General features: G+C 38.9%; 1 protein-coding gene across 1 annotated transcript in view; it reads right to left on the bottom strand.

Moving 5' to 3' along the window:
- Positions 1-25,236, bottom strand: part of LOC124803322 (protein unc-80 homolog) — a 995,149-nt gene that overhangs the window by 371,830 nt on the left and 598,083 nt on the right. Inside the window, exons 37-38 of the mRNA XM_047264506.1 lie at positions 23,453-23,700; positions 15,527-15,734 (exon numbers count right to left, since the gene is read on the bottom strand). Of these exons, the coding sequence (XP_047120462.1) occupies positions 15,527-15,734; positions 23,453-23,700 (456 nt within the window). The remainder of the gene's footprint in view (positions 1-15,526; positions 15,735-23,452; positions 23,701-25,236) is intronic.

Genomic DNA, 25,236 nt, shown 5'->3' with positions numbered 1-25,236 from the left:
TTCACAAGATCTCAGATTTCCCCACCTACAAACCCTGCCACAGTGACCCTGTACCAGATATCCAGCAGGACCTCCAGTCTCTCCCCAAATCCTTAGACCCATCCCAGAATCACTAGCCAGAATCTACCTCCTCCTCACCCCTACCACTCCCTGCCCTCCTATCTTCTACATGTTTCCTAAAGTCCATAAACACAGCTGTTCAGGATGACCTATTGTGGCTGGTTACTGTGCTCCCACTGAGAGAATCCCTGCTCTTGAAGAACAACACTTTCAGCCCTGTCACACACAACCTACACTCCTGTATAAAAGATACCAACCATTTCCTCCACCAACTCTCCATGATTCCTGTCCCTTTAACAAACAGTGTCCTGCTCATCATTATTGGTGTCACCTCTCTTTGCACTAACAATCCTAATGCTCATGGCCTTGCCGCTACTGAACACAAACTTTCCCGAAAACCTAGAACCTCCTTACTGATCAATATGACCAACTATATCCTTATCCACAATTACTTCTCCTTTGAAGGCATCACCTACAAACAAAACCAGGATATGGAATGGCAGTGTCCTACGCCAGATTATTCATGAGCCATCTATAGGAATCTTTCCTAAAAACCAGAGTCCCAAGCCCCTCACCTGCTTTGGATTCATTGATGACATCTTCGTGATCTGGATGAAGTGTGAGGACACCCCATCCATATTTATCCAGAAACTCAACACCTTTTCCCCCATTCCCTTCACCTGGTTCTCCTCGGCCAAACAAACCACCTCCATCAACATTGATCTCCATCTCAAAGTTGGCTACATCAGTACCTTCATCCATATCAAATCTACCTCCACTTTGACAGCTACCGCCTATTCGATACCGAGAAGATCCTTCCATACAGCCTCACCACCTGTGGCCATCTTATGTGTAGAAATGAGCAGTCCCTCTCAAAATATACCAAGGGTCTCACTGAGGCCTTCACAGACCGTAATTAGTCTTCCAATCTTGTACAGACACAGATCTCCTGTGCCTTATCTCTTCAGTCACTCACCATCTCCCAATGTTCCACCACCTGGCTGCAGAGGAGTATTCCCCTTGTGTCTAACTATCGCCCATGATTGGAGCAACTGAATCACATTCTCCACCACAGTTTTCACTATCTCTTGTTGTGCTCTGAAACGAGGGAAGTCCATCCAAGTCCACCCACCCTCACACAGTGGTATCCACCATCCACTGAATCTACACAATATCCTCATTCATCCCCACAAAATTCCTGCTACCAACCCCTTGCCTCATGGTTCATATCCCTGTAATAGATCTAGATGCAAGATCTGTCCCCTACATCCTCCCACACACCAATCACAAGTATCAACTGTCTCATAAAAGGAAGGGCTACCTGAGAAACAAGTCATGTGATCTACAAGCTAAATTGCAACCACTATGTTGCTGTCTATGTAGGCATGACAACCAACAGTCTTTCTGTCCATACAAATGACCATCAAAAAATTGCAGCCAAAAAACAGTTGGATCACTCAGTTGCTGAACATACTGCCCAAAACAATGTTCTTCATTTCAATGACTGCTTCATGGCCTGGGCCTATTGGATGCTTCCTAACAACACCAGCTTTTCTGAATTGTGCAGGTAGCAACTCTCCCTCTAATATATCCCACATTCACAAAACCCTCCTGGTCTCACCTGTCATTAGTCATTGTCCTTCACCCATCTATCTCCTTCCCTGTACCTTTTCCACTCACCCTGTCCCCCCTCCTGCAGCTCTCTGTCTAGCCTCCCAACTGCAGCTAGATGCCCTACCCTCTGCCCACCTTGTCCCTGTATACTTCCACAAGCTGCACTTTACCATCCCCCACTCCTACCCTGCTATCCCTCCCCCTCTCTGTCCCAGCCTCATCCTACCGATATCACCCGGACTGCTTGTCCCATCATGTGCTATTACTCACTGTCTGGCCTCAGCGGCCAGAGAAAGTGGTCATGTGTGTGTGTGTGTGTGTGTGTGTGTGTGTGTGTGTGTGTGTGTGTGCTGTTGAATTAAGAAGAAGGCCTTTTGGCCAACAGCTTACTTGTTTAGCAGTCCTTTTGTTGTGCCTGTCCATGACTCAAAAGCTCCACTATATGCTGAATAGCAAGCTATCATTTTCATAATATTGAAGATTACCATTTATGATACACACATTATGTATGACCACTTATGCACAATGTGTTCCAACTTAATAAGTAATATCCTTAGTGATATACACAATGCAGCACTGTCACACGGAATTTCTCCAGACAGGTTAAACTGTGCAATTATTAAACCACTTCATAAGAAAAGATGACAAGACAGACTTCAACAATTATCCTACAACTTCCTTACTGACATCTTTTTCCAAAATATTCGAAAAAGTAATGTAGTCAAGAGTATTTACACACTTAAATGGAAACAATTTACTAAGCATCATCACAGTTTGGGATCCAGAATGGACACTTGACTGAGAATGCTATTTATACATTCACTCATCAAACAGCACAAGCCTTAAAGAAAAGTATATCACCTGTTGTTATTTTTTGTGATCTCTCCAAGGCCTTCAATTGTGTAGATCATGATTCTCCCTTAGAGAAACTCAAGTCTGATGGCTTTACACACAGCTGATCTGAATCATACTTGACAAACAGAATGGAAAAGGTTGTGCTGAATAATTCTGACGATGTTGGGAAGGTAGAAAATTTTAGTGACTGTGGTAAAATCCCAAAGACATAGTTCAATTTGGGGTCCACTCCTATTCCTTAAACAGGGCAAACATTAATAAAACCAACAAACTGTAGGGATGGATTCCTGATGGGAAATGGAGGAAAAAATCTTCTGTGAACATCTGTCTGGAAATGCATCATTGGCACTATACATGGCACTGACAAATGAAAGTCCCTCTGACCATGTGCTGTGTGTTCATTGTGTGTTGAAGGTTGTGTGATTGACACAGCATGCTGTAAGTAGCAGAATGGTCCAGTATTCATGTCGAGAACAGGTTGAGATGGTGTTTGTGTACAGCCAAGCATATGGAAATGGTCAAGAGGCAGCACGGTCATCTAAATATGTGTATGCACAGTCTGTTGCCTCCTTCCACGTTCATCTGTCTGAAAGGACCTACGATCACACAAATGCCCAAAAAAGGTTTGTGTGATCTAGTTGATGTCTATAAGGGTACTTGTTTTGGTAATGCCATACTGCCTTTTGATCATTTATATCTCCTTGGCCATACACAATGCCATCTCAGCTTGTTCCTGACATGAATACAGGACCATTCTGCTGCTTACAGTATGCTGTGTTGATTACACAGCCTGCAACACACAGGGAACACATGGCACATGATCAGAGGAACTTTCATTTGTCAGCCCCATCTACTGTGGCAAAAGCGCATTTCCAGACACATTTTCAGAGTACCTTTTTTTCTCTATAGGAAAAACATATTTTCTCTAATGAAATTCATTATAAATAATCCATCACAGCTTGAAAAGAACAATGATGTACATACCAACAATAAAAGAGAGCAAAATGACTTTATTATCCACAGTTCAAGTTGTTAGTGGCACAGGGAGTAGTTCAATAAGCAGCAATACAAATTTTAAATAATTTGTCCAGTAATATAAAATGTCTGACACGCAGTGAAGCAAGTTGTAAATCTAATTAAAAAGCATTTCTGCTTGACAAATTCTTAAATTCCATTGAAGAAGTCGTACTTAAAAACTAGTGGCCAGTAAAAAAAAAGTGTAGTTGCATGAGTAGGAATAAAATGATAATGTGTTCATTAATGTTAAAACTAATTACATAAACATATCCTATAAACTGACTCATTCCACACCATTTCGATAAAATAATCATTTAAATGAATTATAGAACATGTAACCAATTAACTGAAGGATTGAGATGTGACTATACTGGGAATGAGCATTTAAGACTGAGATTGATTGCCACAGTGGTGTGTTCACATGAAAAGGCACATATGAATTCAGAAACAAAAAGTTATAGTACAAAATTATTTTAAGACTGGCCAATTACAACGGTAGGATGCAGGTGGACCTAATGCTCTGATCAAAAATATATATCTCACTGTATACTCATTGGATACAATGTACCTAAGTATAAGACAAGAAATAAGCACATTTATTGCAGACAAAGAAAGAATTTACTAGTAACAGTCCTCAGTCCATATACCAGAGGCTCAGTTGGTACAATCAATGGAAGGAATCCATAAGAATGCATAATGGCGATCTATTTAAAACAAATTTAAAACCTTTTCTAATAAATAATCATCTCTATTTATTGAAAGAATTTCGGTTTGTATATATTTCATATTAACATTTGAAGATAAATGTTGTGTGTTAAACCTTTTCACACATATATATGCTGATGAGCCAAAACATTATGACCATCTGCTTAATAGGTTGTTTGTCCATCTTTGGAATGAAATACATCACTGATTCTGCATATCAGGGACCTGATAGTTTGTTTACGGGTTTGTGGAGGTATGTGGGATTAGATGTCTATGCACAGGTCATGTTATCCATGTAAATAATGAGCCACTGATTTGCGTATGCAGTGATGGTGCTCAATAGCAACCCAGATGGTTTCCAAAGGATTTACATCTGGTGAATTTGGTCGCTGAGATAGTGATGTGAGTTCACTATACTGCTCCTCAAAACACTGTGGGGTGCTTCTGGCTCTGAGACATGGACAGCTGTACTGCTGAAATGACATCATCATCGGCGAAGACATCAAACATGATGGGATGCAGGTTGTTCGCAGCTGTCAGTGCATCTTTGATTACTACCACACGCCCCAATGCAAGCACAGGAGAATGTCTTCCATAGCATAATACTGCTCCCACCAGCCTGAATCCCTGATACACTGCATGCTTCGAGCCACCATTCACCTCGATGACAGCATTTGCGGAGACGGCCATTAACATAGTCCAGAAAAAAAATGTGATTCACCCGAAGAGCCAACACATTTCCATTGAATGATGGTCAAATCTCGATGGTCCCATGCGCACTGCACTTGAAACTGACAATGTCATTGGGTCACCATGTGAAGAAGCTAGGGGTGGCCTGCTTCTGAGCTCCATGTTCAAGATTGTACAATGAATGGTGCACTCCGAAATACTTGCGCATGCACCTGCATTGTGCTCTTTCAGCAGAGATGCCACAGATTACGATCCAACCTACTTTACAGAAAAGACAAGCCTCCGAACCCCACATTCTGTGAAGAGTCATGGAAATCCAACAATTTAGCACCTAGAGGTACTTTCACTGTCCTTCTACCTCTTTCTGCAGATGTTCATAAGAGTAGCACATGAATATTTGACCAGTTTCACCAGTTTCAAGATAATCAATCAGAGACTTTGTGTACACTGATCTGTCATTTATAAAAGTTGCAAAAACTAAAAAATGAAAGACATTATTTATTTATGAGCAAATATTTTCACTGTCTAGATGAATTAAAAATGGCGTATGGTGAAACAGTTGTTAGAAGGCATTGGTTACATCCCAGGTGTATCCTGTGACAGCTGTTGGCAAGTTTACTGGTCATTTTTCCTGCTCGTCCCTGGGTGCTAATGATGAGTTTAATCACGGCGGTCGGTTTTCCCCTGTGCACTGTTGAAGAGTTAAGTTGCACCCATTTGCTGACCCCTGAGCACTGGTTATAAGTATAGATAGCCCACTACCTGAGTGCTAATGACAAAATAGCTTCCACAGCAGACCTCCAGCCGAATGCCTCACAAATCTTTCACAGTTCTGCCCACTAGCCTGATGTCCGATTCTCTGCTGTGAGCCTAGGCTTCGCACTACAGCACTGCCCATCAGAATTTACTTCAGTGTTCTTCACGTCCTGTGTTTTACAAAGAAAACGGCATGACATTGTGGGCGCACTGAGAAAGAAATCATGGACGTTCTTATGAGGAGTGACAGTGAGGATGAACTAATTGATTTTAACAAAAGTGGCAGCTCTTCCACAGAATGAGAAAGCTGTAGTCATAAACCATCCATGTCAGCAGGGGTGTCAATGGAGTCTCGTGTTTCAACAAGAGATGTTAGTTGTTATGAATCTGAAGACTCAGAAAGTGATAGGGAAACGCCTATGAAGAAACAACATCTTAGCGATAAATTTGTTTGGAAAGAAAATGATTTTCAGCCAGTTAATCAAACATTTGATAATACGCTCTTGGGATGTGTGTCAAATATGGAATGAGCCAAGTATTCTGTCAGTTTTCAAGTTATTCTTTACAGAATAACTGATTAAATATACAGCTGATGAAACAAATCGATTTTATTTATTCACCAATGAGAATACTCCAGAATCAGTGCATTCTTGAATAACAAAGTGGAAAGATACTGGATATGAACAAATGTATTGTCTCATAGTGGTTTGTCTTCTGGTACCCTGCGTGAAAAAAATTGAAAATTAGTGAATACTGGAGCAGAGATGTTCTTCTAAACATTTCAATTTTTAGTGAACTGATGTCAAGAGATCGTTTCTTGTTACTTGTGAGAATGTTACATTTCAGTGACAACTCTGCCAATGCTGGAGGAGACAGGTTATTCAAAAATAGGAAAACTGTCAATATAGTTCATACAAGTTTCCATTGTGCATTTAATCTACATCAAAAACTCTGCATTGATGAAAGTTTTGTTATTGTTCAACAGACGATTATCTTTCAGACAATTCATTCCATCGAAACAGAGTAGATTCGAATAGAAACATTTGTGTTATGTGATTGTAAGACTGGCTATGTCTTAGATTTTATTGTTTATACGGGGACAACAACAAAAACTGAGTACACTAAGGCAGAGATGCATTGTTTGCTCCAAACAGAAAGTGTATCGAGAAAGTAGGTACGACTGTAAAACTTCCTGGCAGATTAAAACTGTGTGCCTGACCGAGACTCGAACTCGGGACCTTTGCCTTTCGTGGCAAGTGCTCTACCAACTGAGCTACCCAAGCACCATGCTTGGGTAGCTCAGTTGGTAGAGCACTTCCTGCGAAAGGCAAAGGTCCCGAGTTCGAGTCTCGGTCCGGCACACAGTTCTAATCTGCCAGGAAGTTTCTTATCAGTTGAAAATTACCACACAAAAATGAATTACTAGTTGCAGCACTACACAAATACAACAATGCTATCAGAAAAAACTTTGAAAATGAAAAAAAAAGAATTATAAAAAAGTAAAAAACAAAATAAAAATATATTTTTAACTTTGACAGTGCAGGTCCAAAGCCTGGATCAAAAAGAAGGAAGGAAAATATATTCACAGAGTGTAAAATGAACTCCTAAATTTACAGTTCACGACTTTGAATTTAATGTGCTAACAAAGGACAGATTTTACAGCTTTCAAATGTTGGAAAATCTGTTGAGTACTTATCTGCAGCACAAAACAAAATATCTGTGGCAGACAATCAATCATTTCCAGTGATCCCAAACTATAGTAGCACTGATTACCATCTGCAAAGGATGGTTGCATCTATGCCTGGATGGAACACTTTACACGCTGTACCTATAACAGGTAAATATTCTGACGGTGGATGCCTAAGCACTCAGTTTGTTGTGTTCTCAGAATCAAATTGTAGGCCATGTGAAATTTTTGAACATATCACAAAATGAATTTAATAAACTGAAGTATAACTTTTCTTACCATTGCTTTCAGTAAATTCTGATGTTGTAGTGTGATATGAACGATGATCTGTACATTGCTTTCTCCTATAAATGTCTTAATACAACATTTTGAACAACAAAAACAATATGCAGTTATCCTTAATCTATGGCTTAGTACAGTGAGCAACCCTCAGAGTAATGCAAATGTTATAAATGGGTATGCAAGAAAGAACAGTAAACCATTGAGGTAAATCTAACGAATCACATCACTTTTGGTGTAAGCTACAAAAATTGTGTAAACAACACAAGTCAGATACAATTTTTAGTGATGGAAAATAGTTTTAACAACTCAGTTTGTTTCTGCAGTAATTCATCTGCAGAGAACCTATGTAGTGAGAGTATTTATTCTGTATCAGCCGTGAGAGGACACAGCAATTTGCCTGGAGTTGTAGTCACTCCAGAAATATTCAGCATAGGGCGGGTAAGGCAGCACGGGCTGCTCAAGCCCTGGCTGCGTCTTGGGGAACAGGCACTTGGCACAGGTAGCCATACTATGCCACAAGCCACAGCACCTCAGCACACCAAGCAGATGGTACAACTCCAGCAGTCAGCAGGTTAATTCCACTGTCACTGAGGCTAAAATCTGTGATAAAGTAGTTAATTTCAATCCTATAAGCACAATAAATATAAAAAGGAAGTTACAGTTAACATGAATGGATTACTTTCCTTCAGTTTAACTGATTAAGAAGTGAGTTATTAAAAAGAAGCACAATAATACTTCCATTCAGCAATGGAATATGTTGAAGTTCAGAAACTGTAAAACCTGTATGACTGAAGAAAAGGATGATTTATTCAAGGCGTACCAGCTGAAGGTTAATGAGCTCACTAACATTGCAAACATATTTTAAATCAATTAAAATAATCAGGTTTTGAAAATATAATGTAACTGGATAGATAAAAAATCTACTCACGAAGTGTAAAACTGCCTGAAAGAAGCTGCTTAAATATTCAGTGAGATCTTGATAAGATTTCAAAGTGGTACAAAGATTGGTGACTTGCTTTAAGTGTTCAAAAATATAAAACTGTGCACTTCACAGAATGAAACAATGTAGTATCCCATGACTATAATATCAATGGGTCACTGTCGGAATCAGCCAACTCATACAAATACCTCAGTGTTACATTTTGTAGGCATATTAAATGGGATGACCATATAGGCTCAGTTGTGGGTAAAGCAGATGGCAGACTTTGGTTCATTGGTAAAATACTGGAGAAGTGCAATCAGTCTACAAAGGAGATTGCTTACAAATCATTCATGTGACTGGTTCTAGAATACTGCTCAAGTGTGTGGGAGTGTACAAAATGAGACTAACAGGAATAACTGAACACATACACAGAAGCGCAGCAAAACGGTTACAGGTGCATTTGATTCATGGGAAAGTGTCACAGAAATACTAAAGGAACTGAACTGACAAACTCTTGAAGATAGACGTAAATTACCCCAAGAAAGTCTACTAACAAAGTTTCACGAACTGGCTTTAAATAATGACTTTAGGAATGTACTACAACCTCCTACGTATTGCTCATATAGGAATTGCAAAGATATGATTAGAATAATTACAGCAATGCACAGTGCCATTTAAATAATCATTCTTCCCACCTCCATACATGAATGGAACTGAAAGAAACCCTAATAACTGGTACAATGGAATGTACCCTCTGCATGCACTTTCTGGTGGTTTGCAGAATATAGATGTAAATGCAGCTGTAGATGTAGAGTGGCAGCAGGAGAACACATTATAAAGGTATTTTAATATGCAAGCATTTGGAGCCAGTGGCTCCTTCTTCTGATAGAAGTGTTGAAGGAGAAGGAAGAGGTGTGAAGGAAAAGGACAGGTGAGGTGTGGGAAATGGGGACAGTTCAGAAGAGTAACCCACAGGAGACTTACTGCACGGGATGAAAGGAAAGACTCATTCCATGCCATCCTGTCTGGTAAGTCTTCCCTGATCCAGAGTTTTGGGCAACTTTTCCAAATTCTCCCCATTTCCTTCACATCAACAGTCCTTTTCCTTCACGCCTCTTCGTTCTCCTTCAAGCCTTCTGCAAGAAGAAGGAGCCACTAGCTCCAAAAGCTTGCAAATTTAAGTGTCTTTGTATGTACCTACTGCTGCTGCCCTTAAAGAACGGATTTTTTACCTATCCAAACATATTAATTAGGTATGTCAAACAGATGTTACACAAAGGTTTGGGCAGCTTTAATGTTTTCACATCATTGGTGCACATCTTAAACCATCAAACAAGCTGAATGAACATAACTGAGTAATGTTCAGACTTGCAGAAATGCAATCCGCAACAGTATCTCATGATAAAGACAAAAGACAGATCCACGATTACACGACAATGATGAAGGAGCAGTGACAAAGGTTGAAACTGCACCAAAGCAAGCAAAATGTTTACATATGTAGCAAAAGCCATGGCTATAATTTTCTAGGATTTTGTCATCAGTCATGTCCAAAAGTCCAAAAGCTATCACCAATGGGCATCATCCTTCAAACTAGACAAACTGAATGATGGCCTCTGTGAGAAAGTATTCAACAATTTCGTTGCAATGTATACCATCAATGGCTGTAACATGGCAGAACTACTGCATGGATGCAGAACACCCTCCCTCCTTTCCCTTAAGCAATAAAATGTAGTGTCATTATTAAATTATAAATTTTGATATACGATAGTATCAGGAAAACAATATATTGCTACTCACCAAGTACAGGAGATGTTGAGTTGCTGACAGGCACAACAAAAAGACTGCTAAACAAGTGAGCTTTTGGCGAAAGGCCTTCTAAAGCAGACAACACACACACACACACACACACACACACACACACACACACACACACACACACATTCATGCAAGCACATCTCACGCACACGACCACTGTCTTACGCTGCTGATGCCAGACTGTGAGAAACTGTGCATGATAGGAGAAGCAGTCTGGATGGTGGGGAGAAGCAGGAAGTTGAAGTGGTGAGGGGAAGGGATAGTACAATAGTTGTGGGGGACAGTAAAATACTGCTTTTGGGAGCATAAAGGGACTTGGCGGGGACAGGGTAGGGCAGCTTGGTGCAGTCATGAGGTTAGACAGGGGGTGGCAGGGAGCAGAAAAGGAGAAAAATTTAAAGGCTGTGAATGTATTGGTAGAGCAGAAGGCTGTGTAGTGCTGGAGTGGGAGCAGGGAAGGGGATAGGTCAGTGAAGACAGTGACCAATGAAGGTTGAGGCCATGGGGGTACAGGAACATAGGCTATATTGCAGGTAGATCCCCCAACTGTGCAGTTCAGAAAAGCTATTGTTGGTAGGAAGGATCCAGATGGCACAGACTGTGAAGCAGTCACTGAAATGAAGGACACTATGTTGGGCAAGGTGCTCAGCAACTGGGTGGTCCAGCTGCCTCTTGGCCATAGTTAGTCGGTGGCCATGAGTTACACTTTCCTGGAATTCTCCCAGTAACCTCAAGTCAATTATTTGCCTTTCCTACTACCGAACTTATGTACTCATTCCATTTCATACTGTTTTGTAATTTTCTGTAAATGATATGCCAATAACAAGAAGCCCACAAATATTTTATTCGAATATTACAGGATTGGTTTTCTTACTCATCTGCATTAAACTATGTTTTTTCTAAATTTAGAGCCAGTTGTGATTCATAATACCAAATAGAAATTCTGTCTAAGTCATCCTGTATCCTCCTACAGTCACTCAATGACAACTTCCTGTAGACTACAGCATAATCAGCAAACAGTTACAGTTTGCTGTTCATGTTCCTGACAATATCCTTGTCTTCGAGGAACACTCACCACTGAGGATAACATACTGGTTTCTATTACTTAAGAAGCCTTTGAAAAATGCACATATCTGAGAACCTATTCCATATACTTGGACCTCTGATGACAGTCTGCAGTGGAGCACTGTGTCAAATGCTTTCCAGAAATCTAAAAATATGGGAAGTCTCTGTAGCCTTGATACATAGTTTGCAGGATATCATGAGAGAAAAGGGCAAGCTGAGTTCAGCACGAGCGATGCTTTCTTAATACGTGTCAATTTGTGAACATATACTTTCCTGCCTCGAGGAAAATTATTATACTTTAACTAAAAATATGATCAAGAATTACCGTATTTACTCGAATCTAAGCCGCACTTTTTTTCTGGTTTTTGTAATCCAAAAAACCGCCTGCAGCTTAGAATCGAGTGCAAAGTAAGCGGAAGTTCTGAAAAATGTTGGTAGGTGCCGCCACAACTAACTTCTGTCGTCGAATATAAGTAGCGCTACGCAGGCATGCTTCAGAGGCACAAAGGCACATACTGGCACCAAAACCTCTGCGTCAGTAAATAAATAAAAAAAAGGTGGAAGACGAGCTTTTTTATCTCCGCCCCGAGTTTCGACCACTGCATTTTCATACATTATCCGACGAAGTAAATACAAAGTCCGTATTGTTCCTCTTCGAACGTAGCAGCATTTCAATGTTCTACAAAAATCCGACTGGCAAGACTGTTTGGGATATTTGTCAATATGGCCAACTCTGCTTTCTGAATTTTTTCCTAACTGTGAGAAGAAAGGGTTGCTAATAGGAACTTTTATGAATTGTGAATCACATGCAGTATTCTCTTCACCATAAGAATAATACGTATATAAACATTTTGCCATGTATTCTTTCGTGTTTGCTGCTATCTCATTTAAATCCTGTCCACCTAATAAACTACGAAACTAGAGTGAGACAACAGCAGACGCGGAAGAATATACATACCATGTCATGTTTATATTCGTATTATTCTTATGCCTAATAGTGATACAGTCAGAAATGAAGCACGGCAATTGACTAGATTTTTAAATCTAAGATGACTCTAATTTCTGTGCATAATGTAATGTACTAAAGAGGCGTCTGCAAAGATTTTTAAACGGAAAAAATTTTCGCTAAATTCTCGTTCAGAACATCTTCTATCATACGCAGTCTATTATTTGGTTCTTGTTGATCATTATCAAAGAAAGCAGCAGTGTAAGTAGCAACGAATAGCAGTCTCTTGCAATTGTTTCGCTAATGAGACGATTTCTCTCTCTCTCTCTCTTTTTTTTTTTTTTTTTTTTAAGCGGCGGTAGTGTGCACAAAAGCAAGCCATGCCGCAAGCGGCGACAGGCCGTAAACCCTCATTTTCAGAATGCGACAAACAATGCATGACACAGTACAGTAATGCATTTTCAGCTTTGAGTGACGGAAACACCTATAACAAAGAGAACTGCACTTGTCAGATCAAAGAAAAATAAGCAATCAATTCAAACCAGACGAAGCATGTGAAAAAGGAAGGGCACTTGTATAAATATGGACGGAGCGCCTGACGCATAACAACGGCTACCTGGTAAAGCTTAACTGCTAAGCTTACGACTCGAACCAAACTACTACAGCCGTATCGTCGTTCATTCAACCTAAATTGTGTCTCATATTACAATGGACCAACTTTGTTTCGATTTGGAAGTGCGGCCTAAAACTTTTCTTTCCCCTTGAATTTCGAATCTCAGATTTCAGGTGCGGCTTAGATTCAGGAAAATTTTTTTTCCTTGATTTCGAGTCTCATTTTTCAGGTGCGGCTTAGATTCGAGTAAATACGGTATGCAGCAAACCAGTGTTGAGGATATTTGTCAGTAATTTTTAGCCTGTTATTTTGCCCTTCTTGTATCCCTTCTTACATACAGGAGTCACTTGCAATTTTTTTCCTCAAATTACTTGGGAGTATACACCTGGAAAGAGATTCATGGTACATAAAAGCCATGTAAAGGACCATCACTGAAGATGACTCTCTGTAAAACCAAATTGGGATTACATCTGGACCTGGAATCTTATTGCTTTTCAACTCTTTTAGTTGCTTGTCAGCCCCAGGAATGCATATTTCTGTCTTCCATACAGAAGTTTGTGTGATAGTCAAAAGATGGTATGTCTGCTTCAATGACTTTTTAAATGTGAAATTTAAAACTTCAACTTTCCTATTGCCACAGAAGACTTCTCCAAAAGTAACTGCATAAGAGGCTTCAACCTGGTTAACAATTTTATATATAACCAGAAATTTTTTGGTATCTTGGCAAGACCTTTTTATAGATGCACTATTTTCTACTAACTTTCACCTGTCAGCATTTCCGTGTTATTTTTTGTTTCCTCAACATTTTCCAAGTTTTGTAGTTAAACCATGATGGGTCCTTGTTCTATTTATTCATCACATACTTATCCAGACCAGGATTTACAATTCTTTTCTGTCCTTATTCTATTTACTCATCACATACTTATCCAGACAATAATTCACAATCAAAAAAACTTTGCTGATAATTCCTCTATATCCATCATATTGGAACTACATAATGTCCATTCATTGTTTCAAGATTCTTTCAAGAAAGAGGGTTTCAAGGAAGTGAACAAGTCAGGGCATTCATTACTAAAAGATAAGTAACCCTTAGAAACTTAATCGGTATACTACATTTACAACTTTACACTGTTTAATAATGAAAAAAGCTTACTGTAAACAAATACTTGTGAGACATAGGTCATTCCACTTATGTTGGGAACAACTGCTATTTAGTGTCAAACACAAGATATAACTATGAGAAGAGTATCTTTCTTTACTTTCTTTCCAAAGTAGAAGATTTTTTATTAATTTTATTTAGCTTGAGTACATACAAATAGTTTGTAACAGTTCTAATGTTCTGACAAGTGTGAGTGTGGATCTGGGTTACATCAGCTTATTCCCCCAAACCACTTTCCACTTCTTTACAAAATGGCTTACTTGGAATTTGCAGCCACTCTTCTTTACTGAACAGCTGATTGCTGGAAACCCTCTTGACTTCTTCTCTGTCGAATAATGCTAGGTACAAGAATTTTTAGACTCTTTCTACTTATAAAATAAGTAGACATACAAACTTTACTTTTTGTCAACTAATGATGTATTTGACCTCCAGACACAATAAAAAAATTCACTTCTCCACATGGATATGTAACTTCCTGCAATCTCTCGTACAGTTGGACGTTAGAAACAAATTGAGCTACAGTTAAAAGAAAGTTAGCTTGGATACCATGACCTTTCTTAACATGAATCATAAAATGAGTCTTGCCCCTAACAAGGTTGCATAAAGAGTCCACAAGAGTACTTTTTGAACTGCTCTTGTTTTAATAACAATAGTCAATCTCACAATAAGCACAGAGCTGTATATAAACTCCATCGTTCTTCCTTACACACTCACTAAAACATCTATGGATTACCCAACAGGTACTTGTTGGTGCCATTGGATCGCCGCATCTACTTTCTTCCCGCGACTGATTTTAAACCTGCACACACAAACATGCGATGCACAGTAGGTAGGATTCTACCATCCCACACTCATATCCAGAATACTGTGTGTTCGAGATGGTGGAAGGCTCAGATGTTCTAGAATTTACACAGAAATTCTCGAATCACTACACAGTCTAATAGTATTTCATTATTAATCACGATTCTAACATTTTCTTCATGTTGTTCCTCTATAACTTCACACATTCCATGGCTTTGAAGGCTCTCCTTCATAATGGAATTGACAAAATGTTATGAATAACTATGTTTTCTACAGGCCGCATCTAGGAAACAACTAAGTGGAGTAGCATAATATTTCACACATTGTATATTAATGGAGTGGAAAAACACTCCACTGAAAGAGAAAAAGGAGAAATAACACTATAAAAATATATTTCCTATGATTTTTTAGAGTTCTTTTAAGAGCAAGTTAGTGTAACTTGAAGTTAATATTTGACTGACGTACAGATAAAAACAAGCTAGTGAAAATAATACCTTAAGGCAAATGAAGTATCAAAAAATAATCACACGGAAACTTACATGACTCTCCTGGCTGATTGTCACTTCTTCAACCTTCGTTTTAACTTGAGGCATCCATGGTGGATCTACCACGGGAAGTGATTCAATACCTATCTTTGGTGATGGTAACGTGAATTCTATTCCAGGGGGAGGAACTTTAAACGTCACATGAGCACCTTCCTCCATTCGTGGCCACACTTGATATCTCATTTTCCACAGTACCTGAAACCTGAATAAAAATATCTATTTCAGGAAACATGAATTATTTATGACATTTAAATACAAGCAGCTCACATTTCTATTCTTCTTGTTGTTAGGGGATATTAACTTGCAGGTTCTTCAAGAGTTAATCTTTTTTATGCACTGACATTCATCCCTTTACTCACAATTAACAACCAATACATGATTCACCTTATTCTTTGTTAGTCACTTATAATAACTGTGTTCTTTGGAAGAACAGGTGTGTTGTCATCTACTTGTTAGTTGAGTTTATGTTATCCATATTCTTTTCCTTAAAGAACGGAGCTGGAAGCTGTAAAGGAATGTCCTCCTCTAGCAGACTTTTCCTCAATAGAAGTAGCTGATATCAGAAATATTTTTGAATTTTGAATAGTTCAATAATATGTAAACTGTTTTTCTAAAAAATCTCATATTATTTTGTACATGATGTGTTATATTGCAAGCTAAAATCTATAAAAGGAAATTACTTTATTTTCTTTCTTACAACCGATATGTACTAACTCTGAATGTACAGTTAAAATTATTTTTTTTCGAAATATTTGAAATTACAAAATATATGGCACACTTAAAATTTCTATTATCAATTAAGCAATTTAGTACTGTTTAGTATCTATATTTCTGTATTCATCTGTAAATTAATAGAAATTCATTTGTCAAGAAAATTTGTAAACCTTTTGGACTATTGTTATTAATGCAGATTAAGTGGACATGCCACTGATGTGATCGGGCATGGTTTTTTTTTTTTTTTTTTTTTTTTTTTTTTTTTTTTTTTTTTTTTTTTTTTTTTTTTGGGAAGAACAATGAGATTTCGGCTTTCTTACTGTGAAAATTCAAAAGACAGTGTGATATCATAAAATGTGAAATAATAAATTATCATGAAAACAAAAAGCTGCACAGGCTTACTTCAAAATTATTTACATCTGTTGGAACCATGAGAACCTAAAACATCAAAAATTTCAGCTACAAGAATCAGCCCCTAGACTCTAACAACAGAGGCCACCTACAAAAAAAGGAGATGAGTAAAAAGTTTATTGTAAATCTTACTCTTCTCGTATTTTTGAAAAAGGAGACCTTACCATTGGCAATAGTAGTGACAACAACAAATTGTGGGAGTTCACACAGTCCAGCAAAATCTGAAAACACTTGGAAAATTCTGAGTGCCAGCTGGCATGTTTGGTCAATGAACAATGTAAGAGTTTGAGCAAAACCTCAGTTATCCTACCATTGTTATTACTGAAAATTCCAATGTACCCAGAAATTCTAAATTACAAAAGAAAATCTCTATAATCTATACTGAATGTAAGAAATATTCACAAGATGAAATATACACTGACAGAAAAAAATCACAACAGGAAAAAATAACTAATGTCCAATAACTAAATTTCAGGAATACATCTGTCTAACTACCATATCTAAGTCATTAACACTGCAAGATGAGGGATAAATGTAAGTGCGAGATGAGCCATTGCAAATGTGAAGTGCTGGTACACTAATAACGGGTGTAACCACCAAAATGGTGAATGCAAACGCACATGCATTGTGCTGTACAGCTGCTGGATGTCAGTTTGTGAAAAGGAGTTCCATGCCTACTGCACTTGTTTGATCAATACAGAGACGGTTGTCAGATGGTGTTGCATATGGGCTCAACTGGAGACTGATCTAGCGATAGAGCAGGCAAAGGCAACATAACAACACTCTGTAGAGTACGCTGGGTTACAACAATGGTATATGGGTGAGGGTTATACTGTTGGAAAATGCTATCTGAAATGCAGTTCATGTATGGGAGTACAACACGCTGATGTAGAAATTTGCAGTCACGGTGCATAAGATAACCATGCGAGTGCTCCTGCAGTCATACAAAATTACACCCCAGACCATAGCTCCAGGTGTAGGTCCAATGTGTCTAGCACACAGACAAGTCAGTTGCAGGCTGTCAACTCATCTCCTTCTAAACAACAATTGGCCATCACTGGAACTAAGGCATTTTCATTAGAAAACACAACAGACCTCCAGTCAGCCCTCCAATGAGCTCTAACTTGACATCAATGAAGCAAATAGCGGTGATTTCGGATCAGTCGAATGCATGCTGCATGGCATCTGCTTGGAGCTATCCTTGAGGTGACGGATTTGTAACAGTTCATTGTGTCACCGTGATGCCAACTGCTACGCAAATTGCAGATGCAGTATAATGTGCCAGAGCCATACGCTCAACATGACAGTCTTCCCTCTCAGTAAAGCAATGTGGCCATCCAGATGCAGGTATTCTTGCAACCGTGCACTCTTGTGACCACTGCTGCTAGCAATCATGTACACTCTTTGGCATAAAACTCGACCAAAGACAGGCCGCTGCAGAGGCTAAGTCCACGCTAATTGCCACATGGGACAAATAAACTGACCAACTTGCTAATTCTCTAAGTCCAGCTATCTGCACAATCTGGCAACACTGTAGGCTGTTGCACTTCCTGGAGGAAGTCTTGTCCCATGTTAGAGAAAATGGAGACTGTTTACGCCTGTGGTCTAGCAGTAGCATGCATTGTTTCTGTCTACAATGTCTGTGGATCGAGACCAGCTGGCGCAAAAAATATTTATAGCCTCTTCTGTCTGAATGCTGACATGAATGTAATAGTAGTGCAGATTCAATCTATCTCATTTTGTGACACACCGATAACAAAATTTTATCCAGTAACCAATATGCAGCAGATTTCTTGCAGATTGTCCTCTTCTGGATGTCACATGGAACAAAGCACCAGGATCCATTTGCTGGCTACCGGCAGCAGCCATGGCAACAGCAGCGGTGCTGCACTCCCCTGTTCCTTATTGAAAGCGCCTGCTACTGCCCATCGCTTTTGATAATTTAAAATGCTTTATTATTATTAAACGTTGCTCCACAGAAAATTTCTATGATTTCCATTCACGCTCGAAAGCAACAGAAACAGACATTCTGATTAGTAGATGGGTACAGTATTACATTAATTGGCAGGAGTTGAGGGTATGGCCCGAAATTAATGTTATAGACTGGGATGAAATTAAACCACGTCACTACATTCTATGAATTTATAAATGCTTCATACCTCATTTCTTTTCCTTTCAAAGTCAGTTATTTATGAAACTTTTGGCCAATATTCAGATGTTTTCGTCAAACCAGAGTGAGCGTCTGTGGTGTAAAGTGTATTACAGTTTTTGTTTGATTCCTTATGGTAAGTCTATGCGATAAACCGTGTGAATACCTTGCAATGCATGCTCTGTACCAGTGTAGGAACACTGCACGTTTAGAGTTCCACATATGGATTCATGAAGTATTTAACGTTGATCAGAAGTGGTAGCTAAGGTCATCAGATTTAAACCAGAAAAAGTTATTGTTGTTGAGGTTTCAGAGACCAGAAAGGAATAGCTAATGCCGCTGTCAGAAAATGTCTACAGTTAAATGCTACTACAAAAATTTAGAAGAGAGGAACTATATTAATGAACATGTTCACTTCATAAACAACCTCCTGACATGTTAGACCCATACGATGAACAAAGCTCAAATTCGTATCATTGACAGTCGGTCTGAATCTTTTCAGAAACTATTTTACAGCGAAGCACCTTGGCATTTGCAAAGCAGACATCCATGATATTAACATAATTTACTAAGTTGAAATTGTTCAAAGATTTGCATGTAAAGGCATTCTTCAGATTTCGTATAAGGAATTTTTACTAGCAGTTTGCAACTCCATTAATTAAAATGTTAAATAAAAGGTTGTGTTCAGCGGCTTTCACCGAGATAGGCACTGCCCTCTCTTATAGCACTAGCATCGCAATACATAAAGGAACCACTGAGCTAACACCACACTGGTGGCAACGGGTGGATTATAGTCATTGCGATATTGCCTGAGCTTCAAAACACAACATTAAACACACAAACCGATGTTACTAATGTGAAGAACGCTGTTTTTGGAATCCAGAAATTAAATATACTTTCTAAGTGTCTCATCTTACAGTGGATTATATCGTATGAGTCTTCGATGTGAAAAACGAATGCCAAGTGAATTTAGCGAGGTAATGCCGGGCTACACTCAGAAGTAAATCCACTATCACAGTGTTGACAGATATTTACTACGACACTGAAAATTCTCAGCTCACTTACAAGGCAGCTCTTTAGCAAAATGCTTGTCATCATTGTCTGATATGGTTCTTCAGAGGGGAGACCCGCGCGCACATTTTGCTTTTATGCGGCGTTGTCCCCTGATAGTTTCTGATGTCACCTTGTGGGCTATGTATACATTTGAGGCATTCAATCATCATACAAGTTTCAGCTTCCGGTGTGTAAGAAGGCTGTTGGCGCCAACATTATATCATTTAAGCATAGGAAAAACAAAACAGATGATTCAGTGTTTCTCATTCAGCATAAGACATGTGAGATAATTTTCTGTAACATTCGTAATCATCTCAAAATACTAATGAAGTAAAAATACATCAAAAGCTTATTTGAATTGAATATAATGTACGATATCAAATGCTTTGCACCTCGATGTTGAATGTGTCCATGTGCAATCTTCTGCAGCATACATATAGAATGTCATGATGACCACGAGAATGATGAAATATGTTGGTAGGGATGGAAGCAAGAAGAGACACAGTCAACAAATATTCAATTCCTCATGGCATTCACTTCATTTGAGATTTAAGAAGAGGTATAGTGGGATATTACTTTCGTTAACACGAAAGATATGCTGCACATATGGATAATGAGGAAGTCTGTGTCTTATATACTAAGTAGCCTGATCATTGTTTCTGTAATGTTACCCTCTTGTTTGGCTCCTAAATGATGAACAGATTCCAAATGCATCTTTCTGCATGAAAGTAGTTGTTTGAATACTTGCTGCATTGTGTTTTGTGTTGTTTTGCTTGGAATTCATGAAGCAGACAGCTGTGCCCCCCCGGGAGGGTTAGGTTTTCTAGTCCTCCCCTGGCCATGGATGTGTATGTTGGCCTTATAATAAGTTAGTTTAACTTAGTGTAAGTAGTTTCTACATCTAGGGACTGATGGCCCTAGCAGTTTGGTCCCTTAGGCATTAGAACTTAAAAAAGAGCAGTTGCGGAAGGAATTGATAAGATAAAGCTTTTGCAGAAAAACTGGAACTAATGAAAAAACAGCTCCAGTTATATAAATTGAGCACTTTACTGCACCGGTGCCTTGTTCGCACAATAGTAAATACTGCCCTTACCATAATCGTAGCTGACGTATACAACTCGCAATGTGAAACATGAGAGTACAGCCACCTTTTGCATGAAGCGACCACTTTGAACTAAAATACGTTTCCTAACTCAAAACCACTCTTTCTGTGGTAGTTATTCACAATATTTGATTGAGATAACATGAAAATATTAAATGGATGTAGCAGATACAACACAGTCCCACAGCTGCAAATCACTCTCATACCAACACAGTAGCCAAATAAGATGTATGATGTTGTGAGTCCATGACTACATTAGTAAGAAGAAGATTTCGTTTCCTTAGCAGGATTCTTCATGAACAGATGCGCATACAATGCAATCCTAATGACAGATATGGCAGAATGCCTACATGTCTAAAGAGAGCAGAAAACCTAATTGTTAACCCTTTGAGTAATATTCCCATGTCTGTGTCTCATATCATGGTTAAAGCCCATTAATTACCACTGTTAATGCTTACCGACTATTACCTACATCATCAAATAACAGCAGGAATGGAGAGAAATACTTTCGGAGTAGACGCCTTGAATATTTGAATTCATTTTCAGATGTAGCAAGTTTTCTTTTTCAATGAAGCTATTGTTTCTATTTCCAGACAACATTTCATATCTTTTTTAATTCTGCTGCAGCAGTTATTTCGCTGCCCATATGGGAAACCATGCCTACGACTACCATCATCTCATTTCCTGACCTAACTTTTCTCATTGTTTCCTACCTCAGAGATTTCCTTAAGCATTATATCGTTTGTTAGTCACACCGTAAGTGAGACTAAAGATTGTTAAGTTTGCAGGCACTTGGATTTTTTCTGTTGCTTCCACATTGTGATGACTTCATGGAAATTCTTTATAACTCAATATGTGTCCTAAGTACTCCACTTGCTTTCGAAAGAATTCACACTTTTGTAGATTGCATTTTACTCCAGTTTGCTGAAGTGTCTGAAGCAGAAGATATAAGTTTACAAGCTATTGTTCTCTTGTAGCGCCACTTACTAATATATCATCCAAGTAATTGACTATGTTTGGAATGTTTTCAATCAGATGCTCCAAAAAAAGATGGAAAATGGTTAGGCACTTGCAAACCAAGTCAAGCTAGTGCCCAGAACTGTGAAAGTCTAGTGAGGCATACAGGAAATTCGCTAAACTTCCCTAGACTAGATGACACATGAATCCAGAAACCTGTTAATGTTGAACCACTTTATATACAGAATGGTATTATTTTATACTTGGCATCAGAAAATTTAAGACTTTCTCAAGTCATTAGTGAGTCATTGCAAGTATTCAATTACTTCTGTCTTCCAGTTTTATGTATTTCTCTTTATTTTTCACTGTAATTACAAAATGATAATCTGTCAATGGTATTTAAATAGGGTGAGTGGCAAATGACAGTGTACTACAGGATACTTTTTGCAAGTATTGATTAAAATTGTAGGTAATACCACTTGTCAGAAAATACTGCCAGGAGTCTAAATTACAGCAGGTTTACTGTGGTGCTTGAGGCCTTCAGTTTTATTGCAGACAACACAGTGGAGGATGGTAGGAAATTAGGAGAGGTTACTGTAATTATTTATCAATCCCACAAATTGAAGTGTCTCTGAAAATCAGGTACTCTCTAAAAATGAGTATGTCTGAAACATATTGCTCATACTGAAAGCAGCTTTCAGAAACTGGAACTATTGCAATGATTCCTGGATAATGTTCACTGAGAATAGTTGTTGCCACATATCTGTCATATTAGAAAAATTTGGTCTGCTGTTACTAATAGAATTAATTCTGTATTGTCTAATAACATGATAATTGAATTAATTCTGTATTGTCTAATAACATGATAATTACAAAATGTATTTACACTTAATATCATCTTAGTAGTTTGTTTGTAAATGTCACTGCACTCACAGAAGCAACTCCGCAACTGGAGTCACAAGTCTCAGTGAACCCAGTTCCATACAGTCCAGAGCAGAACAAACTTGGTTGTCAATAGACACTGACCGCAGAACCCCCACATAGCAGCCAATCCAGTGACCACTAGCTCACGGATGAGGTATGTATTTACAAAAGTGTTTTGTCATCCAGTGATGCTCTGAGTCTTAATTTCCTCACAGTTTAATGTTCATTAAGATAAACATAAAGACAATAACAGAACAACATGAAAAATGATTTTAAAAAATCAGAACAAAGTGTTGCCTTAAGTGATTGATAAGATTTAGAAGGCCTATAATATTCTTTTCTATCTCATAATTTAGAGCTATGCCTATATCTAAGTTGAAATCTCAGTCACTTACATATCAGTTACCTATTTTGCACATATCAGTTCTCTAGTACATAACTAAATGTATTTTCATTTTTCTTGCGTATTTCGCATCCTTGAAGATCATTTCCCTATGGGTAAGCACAATGAACAGCATATCTAATCTAATCTCACATGAATTGTTATTTTTAAAATGATTTTTTCCAGCAAAGCATGCTGCTGAACACTCATGGTCTCAGCTGAACTAACCTGAGTATTGCATTGATACGAACAGCAGGAGTCTGATTCTGGAGGCCATTGTGCATTATATCTGTTGCTTGTGTTGGTGCTCGCACAGCACCAAGAATAAAGAGTGAAGCTGCTACAGCAGCAACTTCTTGGCTGTGTTCCAGTAGGAGTTCCCATGCTACGGGCAGCATATTCACAAAGTGCTCCTCAGAAAGTACTACAGCACCTTTTACTAGTACTGCTAGTGGAGCATGGAAAACTTCACGTACCTGAAACATTATTTTTACTTGAACCTTTATGAGAAATGGAATAAAGTAAGGTGTATGAATTTAATGATATTAAATTCACTTATGACTATATCATGCACTAGATCAATAAATATGAAAGGTGCTCCTAAGGACAATTTTATAATTGTTTGTAAATTTATTGTGATGAATCACATCATTAAAAGTTTTGACACATGTTGTGGCATAGTAATTTATTACACAATAAGTGCTGGTGTCAACTGTTCATCTGGATTCTTTCACCAGTGATGAATACGTACATCATAACTTTTTTATACCAGAACTGAGAAAGCACTGCAGAATTTTTTTTATTCTTAGCAGTAGAGATTTTCAGTAGCCATGAAATTTTAAGGAAGTAATTAGTTTTTTATGGGGATTTACTGTTCAGTGTGTCATAACAAATCCTCAAGGTAATCAAACAATAGAAGATCTAGGATGGAATGTAACAATATTATGAAACGGAAAGTTGCTGCTCACCACATGCTGGGTTGCAGATAGTAGCAGAAAAGGAGAGAAGTAAAAAGACTGAGTGTGATGGTGGAATGACAGCTGTGCAGCACTGGAATGGGAACAGGGAAGGCACTGAATGGGTGAGGATAGTGACTAATGAAGGTTGAGGCCAGGAGGGTTATGGGTATGTAGGATGTATTGAAGGGAAAGTTCCCACCTGTGCAATTCAGAAAAGCTGGTGTTGGCAGGAAGGATCCATACAGCACAGGCTGTGAAGCAGTCACTGAAATGAAGGATGTCATGTTTGGCAGGATGCTCAGCAACGTGGTGGTCCACTTGTTTCTTGGCCACAGTTTGTCGGTGGCCATTCATGCAGGCAGACAGCTTGCTGGTTGTCATGCACACATAGAAAGCAGCACAGTGGTTGCAGCTTGGCTTGTAGACTGGTTTCACAGGTAGCCCTGCCTTTGATGGGATAGCTGATGTTCGTAACTGGACCATAGTAGGTCGTGGTGGGAGGATATATGGGACAAGTATTGCACCTAGGTCTATTACAGGGGTACGAGCCATGAGGTAAGAGGTTGGGAGGAGGTTTGTGTAAGGATGGACAAGTATACTGTGTAGGTTCTGTGGATGGCAGACTACCACTGTGGGAGGGGTGAGAAGGATAGTGGGCAGGAGATCTCTCATTTTAGGGCACAACGAAAGGTAGTTGAAACCCTGGCGGAGAATGTAATTCAGTTGCTCCAGTCCTGGGCGGTACTGAGTTATGACAGGAATGCTCCTCTGTTGTTGGACAGTGGGACTTTGGGAGCTGGTGGGAGGCTGGAGAGATTAGGAACGGGAGATTTGTTTTTGTAAAAGGTTGGGAGGATAATTACGATCTGTGAAGGCTTCAGTGACACCTTCTCCCGCTCAAAATATACCAAAGGTCTTACTGAGGCCTTCACAAACCATAATTGTCCTCCCAACCTTGTACAAAAACAAATCTCTCATGCCAATCTCTCCAGCCTCCCACCAGCTCCCAAAGTCCCACAGTCCGACCACAGAGGAGCATTCCCGTCGTAGCTC

Source organism: Schistocerca piceifrons, chromosome 6, assembly GCF_021461385.2.
Source record: "Schistocerca piceifrons isolate TAMUIC-IGC-003096 chromosome 6, iqSchPice1.1, whole genome shotgun sequence".
NCBI lineage: Eukaryota > Metazoa > Arthropoda > Insecta > Orthoptera > Acrididae > Schistocerca > Schistocerca piceifrons.
Note: the sequence above shows the minus strand (reverse complement) of the source record. Positions and strands in the feature narration are given on the sequence as shown.